This window comes from Acanthochromis polyacanthus, chromosome 3 (assembly GCF_021347895.1).
Source record: "Acanthochromis polyacanthus isolate Apoly-LR-REF ecotype Palm Island chromosome 3, KAUST_Apoly_ChrSc, whole genome shotgun sequence".
Taxonomy (NCBI): domain Eukaryota; kingdom Metazoa; phylum Chordata; class Actinopteri; family Pomacentridae; genus Acanthochromis; species Acanthochromis polyacanthus.
This window is the reverse complement of record NC_067115.1, coordinates 10,153,381-10,180,464: the sequence shown is the minus strand read 5'-3', so window position 1 is coordinate 10,180,464 and position 27,084 is coordinate 10,153,381. Positions and strand designations below refer to the sequence as shown.

At 39.3% G+C, this 27,084-nt stretch overlaps 1 protein-coding gene across 1 annotated transcript; it reads right to left on the bottom strand.

Annotated features, from left to right (window-relative positions):
• Positions 1–9,099: 9,099 nt before the first annotated feature.
• On the bottom strand, positions 9,100–26,650 carry card14 (caspase recruitment domain family, member 14). Its single transcript, XM_022212117.2, has 20 exons — positions 26,334–26,650; positions 25,836–25,973; positions 25,424–25,749; positions 23,659–23,817; positions 23,416–23,535; positions 22,911–23,036; positions 19,626–19,775; positions 19,415–19,537; positions 18,951–19,051; positions 18,289–18,344; positions 18,019–18,079; positions 17,018–17,240; positions 16,816–16,942; positions 14,465–14,705; positions 13,748–13,811; positions 13,535–13,655; positions 13,255–13,419; positions 12,600–12,715; positions 11,498–11,613; positions 9,100–10,145 (listed from the first exon to the last, which is right to left on the bottom strand). Exons 1-20 carry the CDS (start codon positions 26,545–26,547, stop codon positions 9,938–9,940), a joined length of 2,955 nt encoding a protein of 984 aa, XP_022067809.2. The 5' UTR covers positions 26,548–26,650; the 3' UTR covers positions 9,100–9,937.
• Between the last annotated feature and the right edge of the window lie 434 nt (positions 26,651–27,084).

Sequence of the window (27,084 nt, the reverse complement as noted above, 5' to 3'; positions counted from 1 at the left end):
ATTGTTAATTAGTTAAAGCTTCAGAGGAATATTAGTGTAGGCTAAGTTTTTAAAAAGATGGTTACTGCTTAATATTGAACAAAGGAAAAGAAAATCATTAAATTGTAATTATTAGATAAAATCTGAACCACCTGTGTTTGCTTAATGGTTAAATTTTGGGGTTGAAGCCAACCGAGTGTCTAAGTTGACTTTTTTGTAGTTTTGGTCAGGGAAAGTAAGGGTCTTAGTTTATCACTTGTTTCTTTCTATATTTGATGTGTATCAAAATGATTTACATGTGTATTGTGTGTATTTTAATTGTAATGTTAACAGTAAAATTACTATGACCATAAATTGATAAACAGAATCTGTTTTACTAGTAGGTTTTCACATGCAAACATTAAGTGCTTAACAGTAAACACTACTATGCAGACTAGCAGAAAGTCAGATACGCGGCACATTTAGCATGAAATGTTACAGAAATGTTATCAGTGTGCAGGAATGTGCAAATAAAGGTTACTAAGATTGTCATGTAAACAGCTTATAATGTACAGAAGGAGAACACCACTACAATTTAAAAAGCTGTGCACTGGCCTTTCTGCTGTAATTAAATGGTTAAAGCCTAATTACACCTTTTTGTCATTGTCCTCCTTAAAAATAATCATTAAAACTATCAATATCGACTGAAATTAAACATGTTGTCATGGTACATTTTTGAAACCAGCCCTGGTTTAATCTCACTTGCAGGTTTCCTTCAACACTATAATGTCAGATCTGTGCTGTATTTTTCTGAAGGGTTTCTGTGATAGAAAACACAGATGCAGAGCGTCCGTAGTCAGAGCAGCAGAGCCCCATTGTTTCCAATTAATGTGACACTTTTACTCTCACATCAGTGAGGGAAGGATTTGGCAGCAAAATGAGTTTCTGAATGTAGCTAGCAGACTCACAACTCCTGGCAGCTAATCTTATACACACATCCTCACACACACAGAGAGTGATTTAGGGTAATTGCAAATAACAACCCTTTGCTCCGACATCCAACCTCTATCAATTAAACATCAAATATTCTTCTCAACAGTTTCACTGCCAAACACATTCTTCTTTCCTTTAATCCCAAAAAGCTGAGACTCAATCCAGTTAAAATGCCAGCGGAGGACAGAGAGCGAACGAGGCAGGCAGAGAGTGGGGAAAAAGAAAAAAAAAAAAATGTGAGGGAGAGAAAGGGGGAGATGGGGGAGTCAGAGCATGTTAATCAAACCCTACAGTGCAGTTTGTGCTCAGAGAGAAAAAAAAAAAAGGCAGCATGAGGGGATGTGCATGTAATAATTTCTCTTCCTCAACTCCCATCTCCCTCTTCCACTTTCTCCAGCCAAGCTCTCTCTCTCTCTCTCTCTCTCTCTCTCTCTCTCTCTCTCTCTCTCTCTCTCTCTCTCTCTCTCTCTCTCTCTCTCTCTCTCTCTCTCTCTCTCTCTCTCTCTCTCTCTCTCTCTCTCTCTCTCTCTCTCTCTCTCTCTCTCTCTCTCTCTCTCTCTCTCTCTCTCTCTCTCTCTCTCTCTCTCTCTCTCTCTCTCTCTCTCTCTCTCTCTCTCTCTCTCTCTCTCTCTCTCTCTCTCTCTCTCTCTCTCTCTCTCTCTCTCTCTCTCTCTCTCTCTCTCTCTCTCTCTCTCTCTCTCTCTCTCTCATATGTCACTGTCTATAATGCACTCTGACAACACAAATCACTGGAGTGGTTTCCCGGCAACAGGAGGGAGGGTTTGGAGGGGTTTGGACCCTGATGGAGCCAAAAACGTCTTCCAGGAGAGGAAATTGATTCAGTGGAAGTCTTAAAAAAAATCCTTCAGATCCAGTCAATAATCACCATCAGATTAAAAAAAAAAAAAAAAAAGAAGTGAGTGGAGGGAGAGTGAAGGGGAGGCATTGATTATGAATGTTTTCTGCTGCCTGGTACATACAGGCAGTAAAAAAGCCAGAGGTGGGAGACAGCCAAATGAAACAGCATGACAATCCGATGAAAGACAGTGGTGCTGGAACCAGTGTCCCCCCTCCCATCTCCTCCTTTGCCTCCCCCACTGCTCTTCCTTCTCCCAGCAGGAACCATGTTTTCCTCTCACAACCACTCCCTCCAGACCACATTCATTCTTCTCTGCCTCCCCCGAGTGGCCAAGAACAGCCACGGCATCACGTTCAACTCGACTGTAACTGATTAGGAGGATTATTTTTGCTTTTTAAGACCCGATGACTAATTATTTCCACCATGCAATTTCACTTTACATCAATTACAGAGTCTATAAATTAGAAATAATCCTTTAAAGAAACCTCAGAGGAATGGACACATAAATGGTCAATGCTACTCACCATTTTGGGAGGAAGTGTCCAAAGCAATCTCCAGAGCACTTGGCTTTGAGGTTAACATGTCCTTCCCCACACTGTACCTCGGACTTCCCCCAGAGGATCTAAACAAGAATGACACATATTTACTAAAGAGCTTTATAGCAACCAGCAAGAAAGCTATCACAAGATGCTGGCTTCAAGAACACGGCCCGTCTATATACCTTTATAAATATTGTGAATCAGTTAAATCATGTGGCGCACATTACTTTTAATCTGAGGCTACAAAAGGACATAAGGGAAAAACAGACCATTTTCCTAGCCCAGTGACTTCAAAAATGCTATCTGCTTTAACCTGCCTAAGCAGGTGTATACAGACATCTGTACTGTGTGAGAGTGCATATGGGTAGACAGATGAGGGTATGTATTCATTTCATTTTTTTCATATGCAAGTTGTGACTCCCTGACCTTGTTGTTTGTGTTATGCATGTTTCACCATGTTTGTAATAAATATAATGTACTTAATTTCTATTTTTATACATTCATGGCTCAGAATAACTGAGTAATACTGTATATAGCATACCATATTTAGATAAAAATAAAACTTTACTGCTGCTTTCATACTTCTGGTTAGATGCTAAACTGCTTTTCATGTCTTAGTATTTGTGCAATGGCAATAAAGTTGACATGATGATATAATCTAAGGTAATATGACGTCTTGCTCATTATTTTCGAGCTAGATTTCACTGTAAACACGAATATTGCCCCTTTCAGTACTTTCTCTCCATAAAACTGACTTTTTTCTTGACTACAAGGAGCAGAGATAAGTGGTGAAGCATCTCAGACCGAGTGCTTTTAGGAACAAATTTTGATTAAGCCGTTTGAGGGTTAGCAACCTCCAATGAAATTTACCTGAGGTAAAATGTCAAAAAAGTCTAAATAAAAACAGCAATCATATTTACTCATAACGGACTTTATGAGAAGTACCAGTAAAATACATAGATTTCTGTCAAATAAAGGAAAGGGTTTCATATAGAAGTGTGCAGTCACCGCCAAAAAAATTCTGATTCTGGAAAATACCTGGTTTTGATTTTGACATGAGAACAGCACTAACGTATAAATGACAGCTGCATTAAGGGAGGTTCTGTTTTTGTGTGTGCTGGTTGATTGTCATGGCCTACTATGACACAAAATGTACCGAACCCTCATTAATTCCAGTTGTACATTTCCTGCTTTGGAACAATTCATCAATTCAATCAAAACTATCATTTGAAACAATGCAATTAGCAAATTGCAAAGTACGCACTTTTAATATTTTAAATACATCTGAGCTAAAGTTTAAACGGCCTCATCAGATGTTTTACAAATTCATTCCAGGCTTTTGACGGCATCTTGTGTGTTTGGAATCTAATTCAGTGCAAATATTGAACTGAAGCTTGACTTCAAAAAAATATTTCGAAATTCAAATCGCAATGTGTCAGAAAAATCTAAAATTAGATATTTTCCCCAAATCATTGAGCCTGAGATAAAAACAACTGGTCCAGACTGACCAATCAGGACTAATTACACACCACTGAGCTTTACTTTTGGTTAGCCTTACTATTTACACAAATGACATAAAAAACACTAGAGCTGTGCAAAGAGGAACAGAGAATCAAGGAGGAAACATGACAAATACCTTCAAAAAGCTGTTCTGTCAAACTGTATCGGGTCCTGCGTTGAATCTAAAAAACAAGCAACTGCATCCTGTATGTGTGAAGAAGAAACAAGGAGATAAAGTAGACATGATGAATGAATTATTAGATGATCTGCGTTTTCCAAACAAAGAGTGTTGACTTAATTTTAAACTCAGAAAAATAAAAAAAAATGCCTCTTTGGATGAATTATTGGGAAAAAAAAAAAAACACGAGTATGCATCCGGTATGTGACAAAGAGCAGAGATGATAAACGATTGACCAAATTATCAGTATCTTTTACACAAAGTAGCAATGCAACAAAAACTACAGAAGAATTGGCTTCCATACAGAAGACACCGTTACTCGAGAGCCTAATAAACACATGAACAAAGCAACAAACGCTGCAGCTGATTCACTGCTAATGTGTATTCAGAATGCTTACAATAATGATGTTTCTACAGACAACAGCAGAAACATATTAAAAATAAATACTTTTAGCACAAAAGTTAGAACATATGTTTGTTAACTGCTCATAAATGTTTTGGAAATGTCTTTGTTTAGCAGCCATTTGTCAGAAAACAGTGATTTAAATTCAAATAATCAGAGTGCCCGATGCAACACGGATACACATGTAACGAAACACACAAAAATCTATTGTCCATACAAAATCTGTGCCTCTTGTAGGATTATTTTTCCAACAGAACCAAACAAAGGAACAGAGAAAGGTTGCTCCTGCTGATCTTATTCCGGCTTAAAAAGAAAGAAAGAAAGAAAAAAAGACAAAAGACACTGAACTTCACCTTTTAAAAAACCCAGCTAAGCCTGCCCAGTGTCGCCCTGCTTTCACAAAGCCAAATAACATGAGCAAGAAATTCATCAACAGACACTAAACGAAAAGAAAAATCATCTAAATAACAAATCAAACTGCCCTGAGCCACCTAAACAGTAGGTTTTAAAGTAACCAAACACTTAAATCAATAGCTCTTGTGTGCTTCGTGTGATAAGTAGCCACTGGCCTCCATGCACAGATCTAATTTTCCACAACTAATCTACATGATAGCGTATCAAAATATATTAGCATTTTTATTATTGTAAACTGTTAAAAAAGAAAGCAAGTTTGTTTACATGCAGGTTCCATATATGAAGAGGAAAATCAATGAAGAACAGCAGAGAAACCCTGAGAAGACAGATTGGCTTGGGGAAATAAAACACATCATGAATAAAACACAAAATATTTAAGCGACAGAACGAATGAAACTGAACAAAAACAGGCATCTTGTTGGCAGTATCTTGCAACCGTTTCCACAACATGAAGAAACGGCCAAGTCAGTAAATCTGCACCACAAATGATTACATTCATTGTCAATTAATCTGTCAGTTATTTCAACAAAGAACCGGTTAGCTGGTACATAAAATGGCAGAAGACAAGAACAATGTCAGTCAGTGCTTCCCAAAGCCCAAGATGGCATCTTCAACTGTCTTGTTTTCTACCAACTTAAAGATGTTCAGTTTACGGTCATAGAGGAGTAAATAAACCTGAAAATATTCACATTTAAGAAGCTAAATATCATAGAACTTAGCTTTTGTTTCTTTAAAAAATACTTCAAGTGATTAGTCAACTTATCCAGATAGTTGCTGATAACAGGTGACAATTCATTAGTTTAATAATTGTTGCAACAGTAGCCACCACAAATTGAGCTATTCATGCCATCTGGTGAAAACTGCTGCATTTTATTCGCACTGCACAAATATTCACAGAGAAAAACGTCAAAATGCCGCACTTACTGATGTCAAACCGGCATATCAAGCACAGCACACATGCATTCATAAAAACAGAAAGTAACCAACTGAACTACAGGAAAGTGTGGAGAGTTTGTATTAATGCCATGCTAACACAACTTTACAAACAGCAGCCAGTCTACATGTAAAGGATGAAAAGAAGAGAACATGAAGTGCCTTAAACCTGACTAACAGCCAGCACACTCCTCAGTCAGATTGTATAAAAGTCTGGGACAAAATGACACACCTTTTCACCAGAGACTACATGCAGGCCTTTTGTTTGTAAAGGTGACCACAAATCACACGCCATCTTGTTTTCCTGTCTACCTCATCTTACTTCCAGCAGCTAAAGACGGAACTGTACTTCTCCTTAATGCTACTCTTATTTGTTTAATTACAACAAACAGCGTATTAAACAGACATTAAGTTCAAAAACATTACCTGTCAGAGTGGTGGCAGCCATCTTGTTCTGGAGCTTAAAGAGGAAACGCGCCACAAATTGGGCTATTTTATTGGTAGATGAGTGGCTGTGGTGTCAGTTCTGATTGGACAATGGATGTGTGATGAAATTCAAAATAATTAAGGGAGATACATAAGAAAGCACTAATGTTTGTTCATTTTGGAGGTTCAGTTTTGATGAGTGAATGTGTAACTATAAATGAAAGCATTCTGATTGAAAGAATCTTCAGAAAATCAAGTGAATTTGCTGGTAAATTTTTAGAGCCGTTACCTGATTGGTCAGTTTGAATTTGGAGAGAAGGCTTGAAGGTGTTTTCTTTTGGAGACCACATTTGTCCTCCACATGTGCTGCCATCTTTACAGCTCCCTCTGCAGCATGTGTGGTCCCAAGCGTGAGTTTTACATTCAAAGCAGCAGGATGTTAATACTGTAAATTATGGTCGAAGTTTGGCGTGCTCCATCCACATTCAATGGAGCAAGACACTAACAATAAAATTCAAATGACATTGTGGTTCCTGCATCCAACTTTTATTTTAACAGCTCATGCCTATTTTCTTAAACAATTTATTGTTATTTTACAGATTTCCCATTTTTGATAATCACTAGAAAATAATACCAAACAAGCATTAATATACAGGTTAATCCTAAATAAACAGGCCAAACTGTGATGGTGTCACCTTTTAAAAATCTGTTTTTAAATTCATTGTCATTTGTTCTTTTCCAGCATTTGACTGTAAAATTGTACTATTTTAAGTGTATTAAGATTGACAATTTTTTTTGCTAATATTTGTCATTATTTGAGAGAGAATATTAGCCTAGCCGCGCTAGACAACCCACGGCAACGAATTTAATTCTCTGCCAGGGTGGGTCGAGTTACCCTCCATAAGGCTCGAGGTTGGATGCTCCTAAAACTGGCCGGACCAATCACCATGAAGTGTCGAGTCAGAAGGCGGGCGTAACTAAGTGACGACAGAGGCGTGACGATTCTGACGGGAAACAACCAGCACACAATAAACAGTTATCTTTCGACTCGGCTTTGGCCACAGCCTTTAAAGATTTGAAGCTAAAATTCAACTTGAAAAGATAAACAAAGGACGGCACTGAAGTGTTTCATGAGAAGAAAGACGTATTTGGACTTATGCCGACGGGATATGGCAAATCCTTAATATACCACTTGGCTCCGCGGCTCCTGGTTGGGAAGCTAATGGGACTTAGCCACAATCCGCCGGTGATTGGTTGTATACCTACCCAATTGCTGCAGAGGGATTTGATAGACAACCTTTTAGCCCGCCTCCCTCCCTGTCGAGCTTCCCTTGACCCATGTGCCGTTAGAAACATGGGTGTAGCATGGCTAGGCTAAGAGAGTATATGTATAAATAAAGGACTGAAGATGCTGTGAGAAAAAGTTACTTCACAGATTTTCTCTGTTTTGTCAAATTAAAGGTGATATCTACTAAAATTACAGAAAAAAATATTTACACGTTGACTGGGAAAAACAACAAAAAGTCCAAAACTGTACTTGATGTGCACATCAAAACCTGCATTTTCACAAATCCTATTTATTCTTGTACACTGTACGGCTGTAAAATTAGTTTTATTGCATTTACACCAGCTATAAATAGCACTATTTTCTGTTAGTGTCACTGTGCAATTTTTGAATGTTGCAGTGTTCCATTATTTATAAACATACTTTTCTGGCACCTTTACGGATTATTTTTATTTATGTATTTCTCAGTGTAAACTCAACATTATCACAAATGAAAAGCCAGAGCTCCAGAACTAACCTCTTCGTGTTTTATGTTCGTATCAAACAGGAACTGTTGTCTTGCTAAGTTACACATTACAGAGTAAAGTCTAAAACGGTTCTCAGAAAACTCACCTGTTACTTTTTCCACACTTCTTTTGTGGTTTTAACTTTAGCTGCAACTCCAGACAAGTGACGCAGTGTCTGAATAAAGTACATATCAACACCAACGACTGGTTTAAAAAAATATTACAAACAGCTTTTCATAGTTTTCCTCCGAAAAAATGTGAAAAATATTCCTTTCCTTCATTTTGCGGTGACGCAGCTTTTAATTAGACGAGGCTTGTCGCAACTGCGCATGTGCCGGAGCTGATAGACCTAATTTAAAGGCTAAATTGATTCCACCTGGATGAGACATTTTCAGTTATGATGAATGTTAGATAGAATGAAAGAAGGAAAGTAAAAGGCAATAAGTAAGAGAGTTAAGAGAAAGAAGTGTTTCGTTATGTTTAGTAGCCTTTATGCTTACATTTATGTGATTACCTGCAGAAATAAAAACTTTATCTGCACAAACAAATTCTTCACATTTTTAAAATACAGATGCTCATCTAGTCTCATTTTTTTCAAAAACAATATATGAGCATCCAACATATCAATAAACATACATCATACATATAACATACATACAGTGTCCAGCATGAGATTTCATTCTCTGCACAGCCTCTCATGGTTTCTAACTCTGATTCTCCTGGAATGCTTCAGCCTATCGCTCACTTTCTGCTCCTCCAGTCTTATTGTCTGCTCTGTGAGAAGGACCAGTGTTGGGCATCTCTTATTATTCTGCCTCCTAGACATCCAGCAGCAGGTAGACGTGCAGTTGTTCCATGTGTGGATCGACTGGAGGTTTCAAAGGTTTTAAAACCGCAGTCTCCTGGAAACAACATGCTCTTTCTGTCCTCTGGTGTAGAATGAGGTTCTGTCGGTTCATTGAAGTAGACTGCACAATTAAATTAATATGTATTTATAGCTTCTTTCAAACTTAAATATGCATTTTTCTGAAAGTACCTGAAAATTAAGGATGAATATCCTACATGATGTATCCAATATTATTTATTATGACACAGAATTTTTTTCTTATTTAATTCATGAATAGAATAAAATACATTTTATGAGATTTACAGTTAAAGTAAGCATCACCAAACATGGATTGAATCAGCTTGAAAATAGCAATCAAGTAAAAATGAGTTAATGCTTTTCAAACTTAAATGAACACAAAGTGACCAGTATTGCTACATATTCATTACTGGGGAAAGTGAGATGTGTTAACTGCTTTAGAAATTCCACAGAAACTCAGAGAGATGTGAGGTTTTTGGAAGCTTTGCAGTCCAACAAGAGGCAGAAGAAGAAAAGGCACAGAAGAGGGGCATCAGGCAAGCAGAATTATAATAAAATCTCATATGCAAATTAGATATGCATATATATATATATATATATATATATATATATATATATATATATATTGCAGAACGAATTAGAAACATATATTTGAGAAGTGACAATCTACAACAGTAGAAAGGTCCTGAGCTGGTCATTACAGCAGTCAGGTATTAAAAGAGAATCCCTCATAGTGGGAAATGATCAACAACATATTGTAGAGATACAGTACAAACAACCCAGTACAGTATGTTTTAATCATAAATGTTGGTGTCTTCAGTGGACACTATACAGATATTTTAAACAAACACCTCAAACAAGGAGGCAACACAGAGTGTAGAAAATGTTTCAGGTACAGTAAATAACCTATTTCTGCATACACACTATAAAGTATCATAGATACATACAAATGTTTACAAATCTATATCTTGTAAAGCTTATTTATCCTATTAATATACTCTATTATACAAAAAAGCCCTCTTAGGAATTATACTTCCTGTTATTGTTTGTTGGATTGTGTTCTGCTCTGTGCTCTGCTTCACCACAGGTCGGGCTCTACCCAGACGATCTTCTTCTGCTCCTCCCAGATGACAGTACGAAGGCTGTTCAGCAGAGACGTCTGATCACACCAGGAGTCTGGAGCCACGCTGTGATACAAACACGGGAGTTTGTCCAGCAGCGGCTCTTCGCTACTTGAACACGCCAGCAGCTGATCCTCTGACTGACCGTGACGCTGCAGCTTTGACCTGGAATGTTTGGAGAAATGATGTGAATGAACTACAGCATACACTGTGCACTACATTTTTTTGTTGGTGTTTTGGTTTTAGATTGTCCAGATGCTAGTATGTTTATCTACAGCTACAGCTGAGTTTCAGTCAAAGGATTCAAAGACTATATTGTCATATGCAGCAATACTAGGTGAGCAGTGCAATGAAATTCTTAGTTCTCTGTGTTCCTGCCTTAGGTTATTTCATCTCAAATCTCTGATTAAACTATGAATATTTAAAATGGTATGTGTTAAATATACTCCCAATGGAACATGAATCAAGAAAATCAAATTTCAAACATCAGTTTAATGGTTTGGCAGCTCACATTTTTTCAAATTTTAGCTCACTAATAATGCAAGATTTTTTGATCCACTTGTCCAGTATTGTAGATTCTGAACCAATGACATATTGACCGCTAACACTGAAAATCTCAGAATTTTATCTTTAATATTTCCTGAAATATCCTTGTTCAAACAGCCAAAAAATTCAATGTGCAAAAGAATGTGGATGAAAGGCCACCTTCTTAAAAAAATAAAATTATCTCAGAATATATTTGATATATCAATCTAAAATTTCACAGATATCTTTAAACAATTTAAGATGGAATGACCCCCATCGGTGTCGTGACTAACCTATTCACAGAATACACTCATTCAGACACCCTCATCACTCCTGTCTACTAGCACATAGTGAGGTAAGATATATGAATGGACAACAGTGCAGAAGGTTCTGTACAGAATAAAAAACCTGCATCAAAGAAGCATGAGCAAAATTCATGTTGCAGAAAGTTCAGAACTGCTCATGCAAACTGTGACAGGTCATGTTAAATATACAAAGTACACTGCCTGTATAGAAGAAAGCATGCACCATTTCATGGTGCAAAGTTCAATATATGCAAAATATATACTGTAGTGCAAGATTGTATTGAGTCGTTTAGTTGATAATGTGGGGAGTTCGAAGTAACTAAAATTACTCTTGAACAGGTTTTGAATCAGAGGCTACAGGTTTTCCTCAAGACAGAATTAAACTCTCGTCAATCACAAAAGAAGACCCTTCAAACAAGAAGCTGAAATACCAGCAGAATAGTCCAGAACATGGTACAAACAAGAGAGAACATAATGTAGGAACATGCTCTCTTTTATTCATTAGTGGAAGAACAGAGTCTCATGATACTGATTAACCTAAAGTCTGGTTTTGGTGGGAGAAGAATGTCAACAGACCAGAATAAAATCATTACACAATTTGTACTGATGTTTATATAATACTGATATCAGAGTCATGAGCTACGAGGTGCAGCTCTGTCTGTATTTTGTGAGAAGATAAAAATGTACCTCAGTTTGCGTGCACTACGTGCAGTCTGGCCAACATAAATGATGATGGGGAAGATCTCAGAGCGGTGCAGCCGACGCACACAGTCGAGGCCTAAAGGCAGCACACAGTGGATCCCCTGTAGAGTGTAGAGGAAGGAAAAGGAAGACAGCTTTAAAAAGCTTCTTCCTGAGCATGAGCTTTAACAGCAGTACTATTAAGTAAAATGAATTTGAAACTACTGAATAACAGGACACTTAAAAAGTATGTTATTTTTGTAAAGTTGCCATCATAATATCAATTATCAGCACCGGAAACTGTGAAAACATAAAGAGTAGTCAGATTGTAAACTTTACAATGTTTACGAAAGTATCCACATGTGGCAAATCTATGTTTAAAATTCTTTTATTAAAAACATTTTATTCCACACATTTCATTTAAAAAGTTTCTGTAAAAAAACAAAAATTCTGCACGCTTTGGCACAACTGTGCTATCATGAGCGACTCAGCTACAAATGACAGTCACGTGACAAAAATTCAAGGCATTTGGCTGAACTTCAGGCTGTGTTTACACAGAACAGAAAGGAGGCAGCTTTGACAAATACATTAAAAGAGGAAGCAGTTAAGTATCCCTAATATGTAGAGCCACTATTTTTAGTAACGTATGTAATGTTTTGTATGTTGATTCCAGAAGAAATTCAGCTTGTTCATGACTTATGGCATTCTTCATACTCTACAGAAGCTATTTCAAAGTTCACTCTCCTAGTCGTGGTTGTTCTTTTTCCATAGAGGGGCAGGAGCATAAAAATGTGACAGGAGTAGAAAGTTATCAGACACTTCTTGGAATTCAGATGGTTATCATAAAGCAAAGTAAATAAAGTTTTGACCTAATGATGACACTAGAGATAACTTCATAGTAAAAAACAAAACTTGAATGTTGCTACAAAATTACTCTCTGTACATGAGTGTTATGTATGTGTCAAGCAAATTTGATTATAACTCAATACATTTCACACCAAACAGTGGCATTTAAGGAAAAGCTGGGCTCGCCCTCCTTTAGTTGTCGACAGATTAAACCCATATTACAATCAAACATAAGCTCTAATATTTTGTTAAATGTTCTGACCTTCTTCATGACTTTCTCAACACTCTGCAGGGTGTAGCAGCAGTGTTCCTGTTCACACTCCTCCAGGATCTCAGACCTCTGCAGGCGGGCGGTGTGTTCACTGGAGCTCAGCACCTCTGAGGAGCAATAAAGAGATTATGCTCCACATGATGGTGTGCTGTGGATTATTTGATTTTCTTCTGCATCCTGTGTTTTTTTTTTCCCGTAAATAGTATTTGTTGCTGTAATGAATAAACTTTCCCACAGAGGTCATTAAATTTTTATTTCACCTTATCACACAAGAGGACACATTTACTCTTTAGATCCGCCATCATTTTTAGCCCTATTTATTTACAAAGTCTATTTTCTTTCTGGTTTACGGCAACAGACAAAGCCATAAAATATTTAACACGTTAGAGTATGGAACTGGTTGTTTACTAAGGTGGCAAAACATGTCCATTACAGCTTATCATCGGAAACAGAGGAAGAGACACAAAAGCAATCTCACCAATAAAACATGAGACGGGTCAAATCTAACAGACTTATCTGTCTACTCAGGGAAGTGTGTCCCTTCTTTCTATCTAAAAGTGTGTCTACTCTAGAGTGTGCTGCAGCTGAAATAGATATGAGAATGAAATGGTTTACTGTCAACATAAAACAACACAATGTTTCTTACCTGGTTCACAGAGCTGAAAGCCCTGCCAGCCTGCCAGCTTCTTGTCGAGGATGCGCCCCAGGACGGTGGGCAGCAGCAAGACAGGCCTGCAGATGGGTGGATAGTGGGGGGTGACCAGGGTGTAAGGCATGAGGGTTACACAGCCTTTGGGTGCAGATGTGGCACCTATATGGAGAGGAATATACACGGTTAGTCTTTAAAAACATTGCTAAACCTGTCAAACAAATGTTACTGCAGAATCAATAAAGCTGAATGTTTGTGCTGCTGCAGGTTTTTGTACCTGTATCTACACTCTTGGTCTTTTCATCCTCCACACTGACCCACAGTGGGTTCCTGCCCAGACGCCCGGTGCTCACAATCCTCACTGCCTTCTGTTTATTCTGGGCCACCACACGACAAATCTGAAAAGCCAGAGGAATATTCCCAGGAATGAGGAATGAGTTGGCACACTGGAACTTTGGATCAGCTCACTGGTATTGCAGATTTTTCTCACCTTTGGAGATTTCTTGGCTTGAAAGCTCATCTCTTCAATGGCTCGAATTAGGAGTCGCTGTGCTCTGTGAAATCAGGAAATCAGTTAGTATTGTGAGAGATCATTTCAATTACATTTTGCATAGGGTTAGAGAACAGCTTTCCTGAATTGGCTAACATTAACCTGAACTCGTATTTCAAACGCTCATCAATGAACACCAAATCTGCATCATATTTGATATACAATCACCTCCAACCTTATTGAGTGTATCTGTGAAATTTAATGGAATCCAATTCATTATCTCTGCAATAAATTCTACCTTTATAAAAATAGATTTAAAAACATGTTTTTAGTATTTGTTGACAATGACAACAGAAATTTGACAATTCTGTTTCATGTTTATTACTGGGGTGTTAGTGGGCGGTGGTGCTGTATTAAACTGCATCACATTTAAAAGCATTTTCAATATTTTGTAGACTCCATCCACATACGTGCTCTCCCTGCACCATGTCCTGTCTGAATATTCACACAACATGGCAAACACTGTGAAAAGGGGGACGAGTGACACAAGAAATGACTAAAACTTTTGAAATGTGGGAAAAACAATAAATAATACAAATAGGGGATCAAACCTGCAACCTCAAAATTAATAGTGCTGTGTAAGAATCAAATGAGCCAACAGACCACTGCTCTATAACAAGAAACAACTCCGACATTCCTCATCAGGGCACCACCAACCTGTAATAATTGGGTACAGTTCCACTCTGGAGGTCCAGCAGCTGACAGGGGTGAACTTGGCTGGCGTACCACATATCCTCTGTGCCTGCAGGTTGAGTGTTCGTCACGTGCAGGATGTCATTGCAGGACACGGCCAGTGTTCCTCCAGGACCAGCAGGGAGGGACATGTTGACTCGTACGTAGAAGGAGTCTCCAGAAGATGTTTCACAGCTCCGCAGCTGCTGCAGCAGCGCCTCATAGTCTGAACAGGCAGAAGAGGATGCTAAAAACCAATGCACCAACACTTTGGAATACTGTAAATGAAACACTGCATATATGCAATGTTGACAATATTCAAAATTGTTGTTAGTTGCTGTACATTGTGACTTTGGTGGTTGCAGTCATACTAACTCAACATTTCATTTTAGATGCTGTACAGTAAAAAATGATGGATGCTGTTCAGGTCTTCTAGAATATGCCAAAATTAGGGATGTCCCAGTCAAGTTGTTTTTTTCCTCGAGTCACTTAATATGTAGTATCTGCTGATACTCAATACCATTTTATAGATGATACACAATCAAGTATTGTAGATTAGCTGTAGTACCTGATTGGACCACCAGGTGGAGCCTCTTACTATTTTATACTGCATCAACTACAGAAGGGAGTCACTTTCTTGTTGGCAAGCAGAGAGCATTGTGGGGGTTTGCTAGTAAAGGTGCACCATGACTGGGTCTCCTATAGAGCTTAATGACATCTGGCCAGTGTCCATGTTTAAGTTACCGTTCAAGTCAAGATATTCTTGGACATCAATCATATACACTAGTAGCATATATAATAGTCATCCTTATACCACCTCGTTGTATGTCTGTGACAGCAGTATTAGTGCATGACTAACTTAAATTGTGCAGAGTTTTGATTATAAATTATTCACTTGTACATTGTTACTGATGCACACATTAAGAAAATTATTTAGATTCACAACACATACGTGACAGCAGTTATAAACAAAAGGATTTAGCTCCAAGGATTGGGCTTGGAACATGCTTAGTTAATAAAATAACACATTTTGTCTTATACTGAACATTGCTGCAACACTTTTCTCATATTCTGTTGGAAAGCCTATATTTTAGTGTTGGTTTCATTGCATAACTCCAGAATATAGAGTTGTACCCTGAGCAGAAGTCGCCTCAGAAAAGAAATGGCGACTGCTATGAAGCTCCTCATTCTTTGTTTGAGGCCACAGCCAACCGAGCCACAAAACTGATGTTATGCAAATGTGTTACATTTTGACATAAATAAGTAATAAAAGTAAGCCACTTCAAAGAAGCATTTCAGGCAGGAAAGGAACAAAGTTTTCTGTTACACAGAATAACTCCTTTTGGCATGGACTCCGGATTTTGGAAATTTGCACACCCTTTTCATGAACACACAACTATGACATTAGAGAACAAGCCAAAAAGCAGAATATGGACTCCAAATTTATTCGTACTCTTTACCAACTCTGCCTTATCCAACAACTGCATGTGCCTTATCTACATGTACAAAACAATCTGATGAGCATTTATTATATTGGAAAGTTTGGTTCTCTGTGGTTTATAATGCTACATCTTTGCTATACAACCTATAATAACCTTGACAACCTCATCTACCTCTGACAAAGTGCTGGTTCAACCATAATACCAACTTCTCTGCAGTCGAAGAAGAGAGAAAAAAACAACTGTTTACAACAAACTTCAGGGCAGAAAGGAGGAAAGGACTGAATTTTTAACAATAGCTCTTATTTATTTCTTCAAATGTCCTAAACTGTTTTGTTGTTAACCAGTTTACCATCTGTTTTATTACGTTTAGTTTGATAGTTTTATACTGAAGCTACATTCTTTGCATTCTGTAAAACAAAGACTGTCTCACAAACACAGCAGGTTGATCAACATTATCTCTTACTGTTACATTCTCATGTCAGAATATGACAAACAAGGAGTTTCCTCATGTGGCAGCTGGCCATCCTGTTAATCTCTAGACTATCTGCTTCCTGGAGGTTTGATATTAGCTGAAACCATAAAATCTTATTTCCCGCAAATACCCAGATACAGTCTCTGTGATGAACACAAAGTGTAACGGAGCACTGCCGTATGACGTTTACTGTGTTTATGTGCATGTTTACAGTAGTAGTAAACTTATCTGAATCTGTGGGGAATATGTTTTAAAGAAAAACAAAGAAATCTAAGCGGGGGGATCATTTTGGCTTCAAAATGGGAGAAACGTTTCACAGTGGGATGCAGTGTTTTCTCTAAAATGGTGTAGAAATGATTTATGATGGGACTAACATCTTGCCTATATAGAGCTTAAAGTTATTTACATGCTGTGGGACATACCATCTTGTCTTGGCCGGAGGGAGAGGTGACAGAGGCCTGTGACCTGGCCGAGAGCCCACATAGCTTCCTCTAATGTGGAATCCTCCAGCACCATCTTCAGAGCCTTATGGTTCTGCTCATATTTCACCTGCAGAACAACAGTATGCTGAGAAACACCTTCACAACAGGCTAATTAATTAGGAGAACTGTTTTTTGCACCTACCTCCACTATCTGTGCCCCGTTGCTGATACCCACAGTATGGGCGGCGCTCCCCTCAGTCACCTGGTGCACAAACACTCCGGTCTTATTGCCACCCACCACTGTGAGCTGGCTGAGCAGTTTTTCACCCTGGAAGGAGATGCTCAGGACTCGACCGTTGACGCGAATTGCCTTTGGACGAGATCGCACCAGGAAGGGAGGGGCTAAGGTTCTGAGCAGGTTCAGGCTGGTGAGATGAGAGGCAAAGAGGGATGCATTAAAATGCTTCAGTAAACACTCAGGTTACATCTAAGACCACAGGTTATCAGCTTTTGTAAGAATGAAAATGTAAAAATAGCAGATTACAGTAAATGTCTTCATGTTAGCATTTTCACCATGGACATATTGCCATTCTTATGTCAGTACTTAGTGGAAAGCACAGCTGTGTCTAATTAGATGCCACAGAGCTGAAAATGTAATTAGACAATTCACACCAATGTAGACATAAATCCTACACAGTCAAGAACTTTCTGAAGTCAGTGACCCACGAATAGCAGCAGACACTTGGCATCTTTCCTGGCGATGCTTTGCCTGAACAATACTGTAGCCACATTTACATTTGCAAGAACAGACGTTCAGGTGGGCAGTACTTTAACCTCAGTTCAAAGCCTGCATGCTGGAAAATTTTAAATGTTACACTTTGCATGTGCTCTTACAGTCGTATTATATCATTCGCGATTATTAAAATTAAGCTAATACATGGTCAAAACACAAGGGTGCTGTGTTCAATTTACCAACTGCTGATTATAACCATGACCTGGATGAATGAGAACCTACACAGACATCCTCTCCTCTGTGTAAACCTGTATTACATCTACCGCATGACTGACCTTAAAAATATGAATGTCCTTTAGTGTACAGAATGTGCAAACTCATGTAACCTGGCATCTGTTCCAGATCTCAAAAATGCACCGTCATAGAAAGCTCTTTATTAAGAATGACGTTCGTCCAGTGGATTGTCTCACCCGCAAGAGCTGGAGCCACTAGAAGAGGAAAACCTGGGAGTCTGTTTGTCTTCACTGCCAACTAAACAAAAGAGAAACTGTTTAGTGGTTTAGCATCAGGGCTGTTTCCAAGGAAGTAATATGCCAGGGTTAATGTGTCACTTTACAGGCTTGAAAAACATCCAACACTGTATAAAAGCTAATGAGGATCCAGCCATACATCAGCAAAGCACCACTCGCTCTGCGCAGAAACACAAACACTCAAAGAAAGCTCATGTTGTCTATACGTACCACTGGGGAGGAACACAAAGTCATCCAGTAGATAATCAGACTCTGCTGTTTCACAGCTACAAGAGAACACGGAAACACTTACATGAACACCATTTACCGATTTATCTCTGTTTTTGTCTTTCCTGCACATGCAGATATATTCACGCATAACAAAAGCATTTGACAGAGTTCACTTTCATGAGGACGTGAGGCAACGATCATCCATAGAATGGTTTGCTGGTTACAGCCTTATAATGACAAAGCAGCATCTTGTTGTATTAAGCAAGCTTTAAGACAACAATTGAGGCTATTTGAATCTGTACAAACACTTATACAGTCTATTCAGGGTGCTTTAAATAGGATTTGCCAGGCTCCTCCCGCTTATAGATTTCTGCTTTGTATATTTTACACTTGAACACACTCATTTGTGTCTTTTTTGGAATGAAGTGACGTATGGTTAAGTTCCTCTTGATCCTGTAAATCAATAGTCCACCTGAAACTTGATGCTTGCAACAACAGAGAGGAATGCAGAGGTCAGTAACACCTTAACTTCATCATATCTTCTGGACAAAATGCTGCAATTGGAACCGATAATGTACTTTGTTTAATTTAAAAAAAATCTAAATATAACTTCACACACAAAATGACATATACTGTATGTAAATACAATAACACAGACACACCTGCTGTCTGCATTTAGAACTTTCTGCCTTCGACGGATAGACTCTGGACTGGGTGGCTCAGCGTTTCGGGATCGGACACTACTTGCCGCAGCGTCTTCATACTACACAGATGTGCAAATACAAATTTAAAATCATTACTGTAAAAAAAGTGAAATAATCATGAAGGAAGTTAAATGTGGCAGAACTGTGATTCATGGATGTGTTAGCGATAAGTTTTGCACATTCAGAAGAATGAGCTATATCAGGCTTTGGCTACACAGATGGCAGTTTACGGTACAATCAGCAGGTTTTCTCATGGTATTTATGACAATAAGAACAAGTTTTTCAAGCCACATCCTGTACAAGAGCTTTAAATAAGGAAAAACAGTAAATTAAAGTCATGGTTAAATCTTGAAATATCCGTCCAAGCATTCAGCGTTAAGGTGATTGCTCATTGCCTAGCTCGTACAGCTGATCTCACACACCTCTGAATTGCTGGAACTCAATGACATGGGATTAACTGCATTACTGCGGCAGAGTCGGCGTCTAGCTGGAACTCGGAATTCTTCACAGCTGGACCTCAGGCTCTCCCACCCGACTTCCAACTCCTTTGTCACAAACACAGAGCAAACAATTAACAAAAATCTTTCTGTATGCGTTGTGCTTCTGTGCATGCTGACATGTTTGAAAAATTACATCAGAGCTCTGCCGTTGTTGTCTGGAGTTGTGTGTTGTTTGCAGGCTGAAGAACTTTTCCTGCAGTTCCACCAGCTGGCACCTCAGGGTGTCCTTCTCAGCCAGAATGCGGGCGATCATGGCCTGGGCCTCATCTCTGGATAAGTACGCCTAAAAGAAAAGGAACTGTTTGAATTTATCATTCTTAGTTTACACAAAACTGACACATAGACCCACCTTATTCGAGCAGACAGATACATGCCAAAGTTTGTGCCTCATGTAAAAAACATAATGTCTAGACAATGGTGAAATTTGTCGCGCACCACTTGAAACTTAAAACGTAGATATGCAGATTTCAGTCAGGGATTGTTTGACTAAAGTAGTGTGTGTGTGTGTGTGTGTGTGTGTGTGTGTGTGTGTGTGTGTGTGTGTGTGTGTGTGTGTGTGTGTGTGTGTGTGTGTGTGTGCTGGCAAGGTGTGAGGTATGCAGGATGTTGTCAAAGAGGTGTCAGTAGGCGACAGCTTTCTGTCTGTTGACACATTCTTGGAAACACAACTGTGGAACAATAGGTAATAGAAACTTAGGAATAAAAATAATTTTGAGTCATTAGTTTTATATCTGTCTTTGTTTATAATGCATAACAGTGAATTTAATATGTACAAAACACCACTAACTAATAAATTGATTAGACTTTGAAGGCAAAAAGCAGCACATACAGTACCAAATTTAAAGTTTTTACTTTTCATTACTTTTTGACATTGAATCATAATCAGAATAATTTGACTTTTTTTTACTATTATTTACCAAAAGAGTTTTGTGTTAAAGTGAAAACAGATTTCTACAAAGTCATGTCAATTAATTAAAAATACAAAATGTAAGATATGTGACTGCATAAGAATTCAACCCTTTTGAGTCAGTATTTAGTAGATGGTGAAATTTGACCTCAATTACAGCATCAAGGTTGTGTGAGTAGGTCAGCCTTGCACTGTCGCCTTGCAGCTAGAAGATCCCTGGCTCGCGTCTGGCCTGGACCTGGGAACTTTTTGCACAGAGTTTGCATGTTCTCCCTGTGCACGCATGGGTTTTCTCCGAGTATTCCGGCTTCCTCTTGCAGTCCAAAAATATGCTGAGGTTGACTGGTAATTCTAAATTGTCCGTAGGTGCGTAGGTGTTAACGTGAGTGTGCTTGTTTGTCTCTCTGTGTATCCCTGTGATAGACTGGTAACCTGTCAGCAGGGAAAGGCTCCAGCCCCCCATGCAGTGTTTCCCCGTTGTACAAAAAGTCAAAATAAGGAATTTGAGTCAGAATATGTTTTATCAAGTATAGCCACGCCCCCTGGCTCCGCCAACTTTAACGATTTATTTAAAATTCAGTATTGATTTATTTTAAGATCGGCCACCTGATCTCTCATTTTGACCATGAAAACTAACGGGGAAAAATCCTGAGCCGTAGAAAATCAGTCTATCAAATTTTATTTTTTCCAAAAATGAATTGGGGTCTATGGAGAAAATGCTTTTTTGAGCCAACCCTAGTGGAGGGCGTGATATTGCAAGTTTTTGACACTTCCGGGTTGGCTTCAATTCTGGAGCCAGATGCTACGTCCACTATATATACAGTCTATGGGTCAAAGCCCGACATGCGGTGATGAGATGATGACTTTTGCTGCGGGGCAGGTGGGGGGGGCTTGCCGTGCAGAACTTTGGCTGCTGTCACTTGGCCCGGGAGAGGCAGAGCTGCTCTGGGTGCTACTGCTTGAAGAGCCAGAGGGGCGGCTGGTGTTGCCATTATCACCCTGTGACTGTGAGCGTTTAAAAAACGCTGAGATTTTGCTTTGTTTTTCATGTGCCATTTTCCGACAGTCGCTGGAGGGAGTCTGCTCACATGTGCGCTCACGCTTGTGTGTGTGTACACGTGTGCGCGCACGCCGATATTAAAATATATAATTTTCACCATTTTGTACCACTTATTGAGCGTGTGAATCATTTTTAGCCCATTTTTACGTTACGGTGTTGAAAGGCTTCATCTAATTATTTTATAATAATAATAATAATACTTTATTTATTTTAGGCCCAATATTACGACAGACGTCGTCTCAAAGGACCAATTTTGCATCATAAGAAGTCATGCTGTTAAAAAGAGCGTCTTCATTTTTTTTTTATCTCTGAAGTTTCATCGCGGGTCCCACTTCCCTTCGTTCTCTTTTCATTTTTAACACTCCTACACGATTGAGAACAACACATGGCCCCGCTATACGGTCGTAATTACCTCATGGCGCGCGTCACTGTCATCAGAGATGGTTTTTCTTCTGCTTCTTTATTTTATGGCTGAAATAACTCTATATTTTGGCCGTAGTTTGTTGTAGAAAGTAAAACACGAGACGCGCCACTGCAAACTAGTGTTTGTGTGTGTGGTGACTGTGGGGTGGGGGGCAGTGTGACTGCTTACAAGACGGAGGGAGGGGGGAGTAGACACAGTGAAGTGCTGCAGCGAGTGCTGTAAGGACAGCATGTGGAGCGGCCTTTATGCAGGAAAACTAAAGTTTGCGTGTAAAAAAGTAACAATTATTTTAATTTAACTTGACCTTCTGGGGGGGGGGGGGTGCCGTTGGGGGGGGGGGAGGGGGGGGAGCGCCCCCCTAATATAATGGTAGGGGAAACACTGCCATGACTCAAATGAGGACTAAGTGGTGTACAGATAATGGATGGATGGCTTTATAAACACAAGATAGCATTTTTCAAGCAGATCCTATGTGCGTCACACATCACACAGGCAGTACCAACCAAGAATTACACCCAGGAGCTGTCAAAGAAATCCTGTGCCTTTGTTTGCTGCAGCTCAACTCCATCTGACAGTTTCTAAGGTTTGGGTTTGTTGTTAATTTCATTGTCAAAGATGTTTTGAATCTATTTAATAGCAATCGATGAGAATAAAGGAGAAGGCATTTAAATGAATCATTGCTGCATGACAGAGACAGATGCAGCAAAATACAATGTTCAGGTAAATGGAAAGGTGCACTATTATTTCACTTACAAAAACAATATAATTTCCAGCAGTAGTGAGTTCATCCAGTGTCCCTTATCAAATAGGCATACACAATTACACACCTACACCTGCAACTGTTGCAGTGACAGACAGTAAGAGCCAAAAGAGCAGGTTGATATTTGATACTCTTGACAATGATACTGACTGACACGGGACTGCTTGACATTTCACCAGGAAAAACAAACAGCATGACGACAGATATAATAATAGCTAAAACGCAGAGAGGAAAGTTAAAATCATGGGATTGTTAGCACTTCCTTACCTGGTCTCTCTCTGCCTGGAGCGCTCTCATCTGGCTTTGGATCAAAGTGCTCTTTTGCTGATGCATTTTGCAGTCTAGTGTCAGCTGCTCCACCTGAAGGCTCAGACACTGCTTCTGATCCAGGAGCTGAACACAAAAACACACAAACACATTTACAGGATTTTACGAGTAAATTGATGCAATGTTAAGTTATGTACGGCAGAAACTTTAGTGGTGGCATGTAGCATTACAATTAAACAATTTTTTATTACTATTTATCTATTACTGCTAATTTACAGTATTTCTTACATTAAAAGGTGTTCTTATATAATGTACAGTTTTAAATACTAAACATAAACAAACCAAGAGCTAAAATTAGACTCTGGCTGCTGATTTCTGTACGTCATGAAATTGTGTAGGAACAAATTCTTCAAAAGGTCAATTTTCATTGTAGTTGATTTGATGAATTTACATGCTATTTCCTGATCCATGATGACAGCAACACAGAAAACACACATGCACACACCCCTTGTTTGTCTCTGAGCAGCTGCTCATTCTCCTCTCTGTAACACCTGAGCTGCCCTGCCAGCTCCACCTGACTGTCAATGGCCTCAGCCAGGTCCTGGGCCAGGATGTCCTGACGAGCCTGGCAAGGAAACAACAGCGACAGCAAATGAAATACAAAAAGCAAACATATAAGTAGCTATTGTCAGTCAATATTTCACATAGATCAGCTCACAACACAGAAAACGTAAGTGCTTATTCTCACTGGGTCCAGTTTCTCTGCCTTGGCCAGTTGGCAGCGCAGGCTCCTGACTTCTTCTTGCAGTTGTGGCGTCTCTGGAGTAGAAACACACCTGAACGAAAGTTTCTTCTGGATGTCAGTCTCGGTTTGGACATTCTGCAGGTCAGTCTGCAGCTGATATACCTGCTACCACAAAAGACAAACAATACAGAAAGGGCTGCAACTATGTCCTCTGTCAACTGTTTTCCATTAGGTGAAGAATAAATCAACATTATTGTCAATAAAATGGCCAAAAAAGTGCCTATTTTATAAGAATCCAAGGGGATTGTTGTGTGATTGTCTCTAAGCAAGAACCCTAAAAATTCAAAAGACTTTAAATTTACAATAAAGAAAAACAAGAGCAAACCTTCATATCTGAGAGGTTTTTACACTTTGCTTTATAGATGATTTTAAAAGTGGTAAATCAGCTTCTTACTGTTTGTGACAATTGTGATCTTACATAAACGCCGACTTCTCTGCCACAGTTTGATTAATTTGACATGAGATTTTTTCCTCTGCTCATATCATTGGTTTGATGCAGGCAGAGCCTCTTTGAAAAGGGAGAGGTTACCAACAAGGGTTCAGCAATATTTGCATCAAAATCTGAAGCCATTTACAAAGATGTTACTAATCAGATTTGACCAAATCACACCCACAGCATATATATTAAGCAGGCTAGCTTAATCTTAGTTAAATTCCTAAGAAATAAGCTCAAATAATGCTTTTTCCACAAAAAATAGTTTGATTATTGCATTTGCACTCTTGATAATTTACTGTTATATAAAAAAAAATACTCTTTATACAATTAATTGTTTCAGCATGTAATAGTCCTATTATGTTCATTAAAACTAAGATAGACTGTTTCTGGGGAGCAAAATCAAAATGTAAGAATTCTTCTACAATAAAACGTTCACTACCATATTCAATTTCACCTCTGATAATAATCCTGACATATTGAGGAACATGCTTAAAAAGCAGAGCAGCAATCTTGTATTGCACATCCATACTTCTATATAGGAGAAAAAGTTGTAATAGGTCTTTTAATGATTTCAGAAGAAATTGGATAAGCCTTTATTAATCCCACAGTGGGAAGATACAACAACATTTACTACATTTAGGAATGGTAGCACTAATTATGGAAGTAGCAGTGTTGCACATGCCAGTGGTATTGTACAGATTCTCTCATGAATAGAAATAATATCAAAAATATTAAATACTGCACAGATTATTATCCATTTTACTGCGACTACTGATGAATATCACTTGAGTCTCGATGTGTTAGGTCTGAAGACTAAAGTTGAAAATGAAGTAAAAATCACTGGAGTCTACCTTAAAAAAGAGGATGAAGAATTGTTGCAGAAAGAAGGATCAGGTACACCTCCCATTATTCCCTGCAGCATCTTTTGTTCAATCTTATCTGCCCGCTATTTGAAACCCCCTTCTTACCTTTTGTAAAACAAGCTTTCTGCTGAAAATTTCCTTATAGTATTATATTTTGTCACGTGTCTCTCCACAAAAGGCCTTGTACAACAGCTTTCTCAGGCTGTGATTATCTTGCCTCCCTACACACTGCAGAATCTTCTAAATTGACATCACTCTTCAGCACTCAGATTTCAGCTCTTTAACACTGACCTTCTGAGGACCTTCCCTGGGGATGACAGCTTTGTGTCTCCAACAGGAAGAAGAAGGTCTTTCTGTGCATTTCTGAGTTTTCCAAAGTGCAAAACAGACGGGAGTGAACATCACTGACCTGCAGGTTCAGGTTGTGGAGTCGCTTGTTCACAGCGGATTGCTCCTCGATGGCTGCGGTGTAGCGTATGTACAAATCACACTTCTCATCCTTCAGCTTGGTCACTTCACGCTGCAGAGAACACAAGTATCTCTGCATTCGCTCGTTTTCAGACTGGAGGCATCTTGACTTCTCCTCCTGTTCCATTATCTGTCCAATTTCCAACTCCAGGGAGGCACAGCGTGCACTCATCCTGCCGGCTTCACAACGGGCCTCCTGCAGCTCCTTCTGCATCCCCGTCACTGCTCGGACCAGGTACTCAGTCAGCTCCGAGTACTTTATCAGGCCTGTGAGGAGAGCAACACAGTTCAGACAAACAGCAGGCAAAATGGCTAGCACTCCCTTAAAATGTAGGAAACTTTAAACTACCAACCACTGAATCTTGAGGGCTCAGTACTGGGTTTGCGTCCAGTGACTTGAGTGTAGAGGGTTGGGTAATGAATCATCAGACTCTCCAGCAATGCCACAGCACCATTCCTCCCCTGGGTCCTCAGCAGATCTAGCATGTAGCCTAAAACAGCAATTTAATATTGTCCTTGACATCAACACCAACATTTGAATCAACTTCATCAAGCCAATAATAACACGGAAATTACAATCAGAGATTTAAGGAACTGTGTTGTGGAAAAATGTTGTCTGAAACTCTGTCAAGCAGAACAACATGTTGGTTGTCCAAATAAATATTTATTCTTAGGTTTTGCGGGAATTTCCTCTGCCTCTCGGCGATGCACTCAGCTGTCATTGCAAACATACCAGTCGCAGTAAAAGAAGATAAAACAGAAAAATGAGACAGAGCACAGCACTCCTTAACCCACCCAGACAGGGCTTTCTTTAAAATCCACAAAACAACAAATCAACTCAGGAATCTCACTGGTTCTCATGCATCGGTTGGTGAGGTTGTGGCAGGACAGGATCTCGTCCTCGTCCATCTCGGTGAGGACCCTGGCCTGCCTCAGGTAAGGGATCACAATGCATGGCCGCACACCCAAGGAGATCCGGTGGCGATTGTCGTTAATCAGCTCCCACAATTCCTCCTCGCCCATCTCCTTCAGGTCTGGACCCTCAGGAACAAACTCCCCCGCCATCTCTTGTGTCCCGAGTGTGTTAAAAAAGTTGCTGTTGCCTGCTGCTGAGACACAGCTGAAGCAGATGGAGTCAACACCTCAGCACACAGAACAGCAGACTGATGGGAAGAGGCAAAGAAAGTGCAGTAAAAAGGTCTAGACTCTTTCCACGCCCTGTGGGTGTTTGTGTCAAAGCATGTGTTTGTGCGTGGGCGTGTAGGAAAACCTGAAAGACCAGACCTCCATGATGCAGTGCGATGATAGGCTGAGGGCTGGCACAACCACATGCTGCAAACAGAGCTGGTTCTCACACAATCACAAATCAGACACTCTAAAACCATTAGCAAAGCAGGACACTTACTCTACCCTTTTTATTCATACTCTGGGTGGCTTTGCAGTTGTTGTTTGCTTTAAACAGCTAATTCAATATCTAATCACATCATAAACCTCTGCCCGGCTTTATTAATGGGTAAAGCAGATTTGTTTGTGTAGTGGAGTACAGCTGCAGCCTGTGGCGTGAATAAACAAAGCCACAGACACAGAAACATTGGATGATGT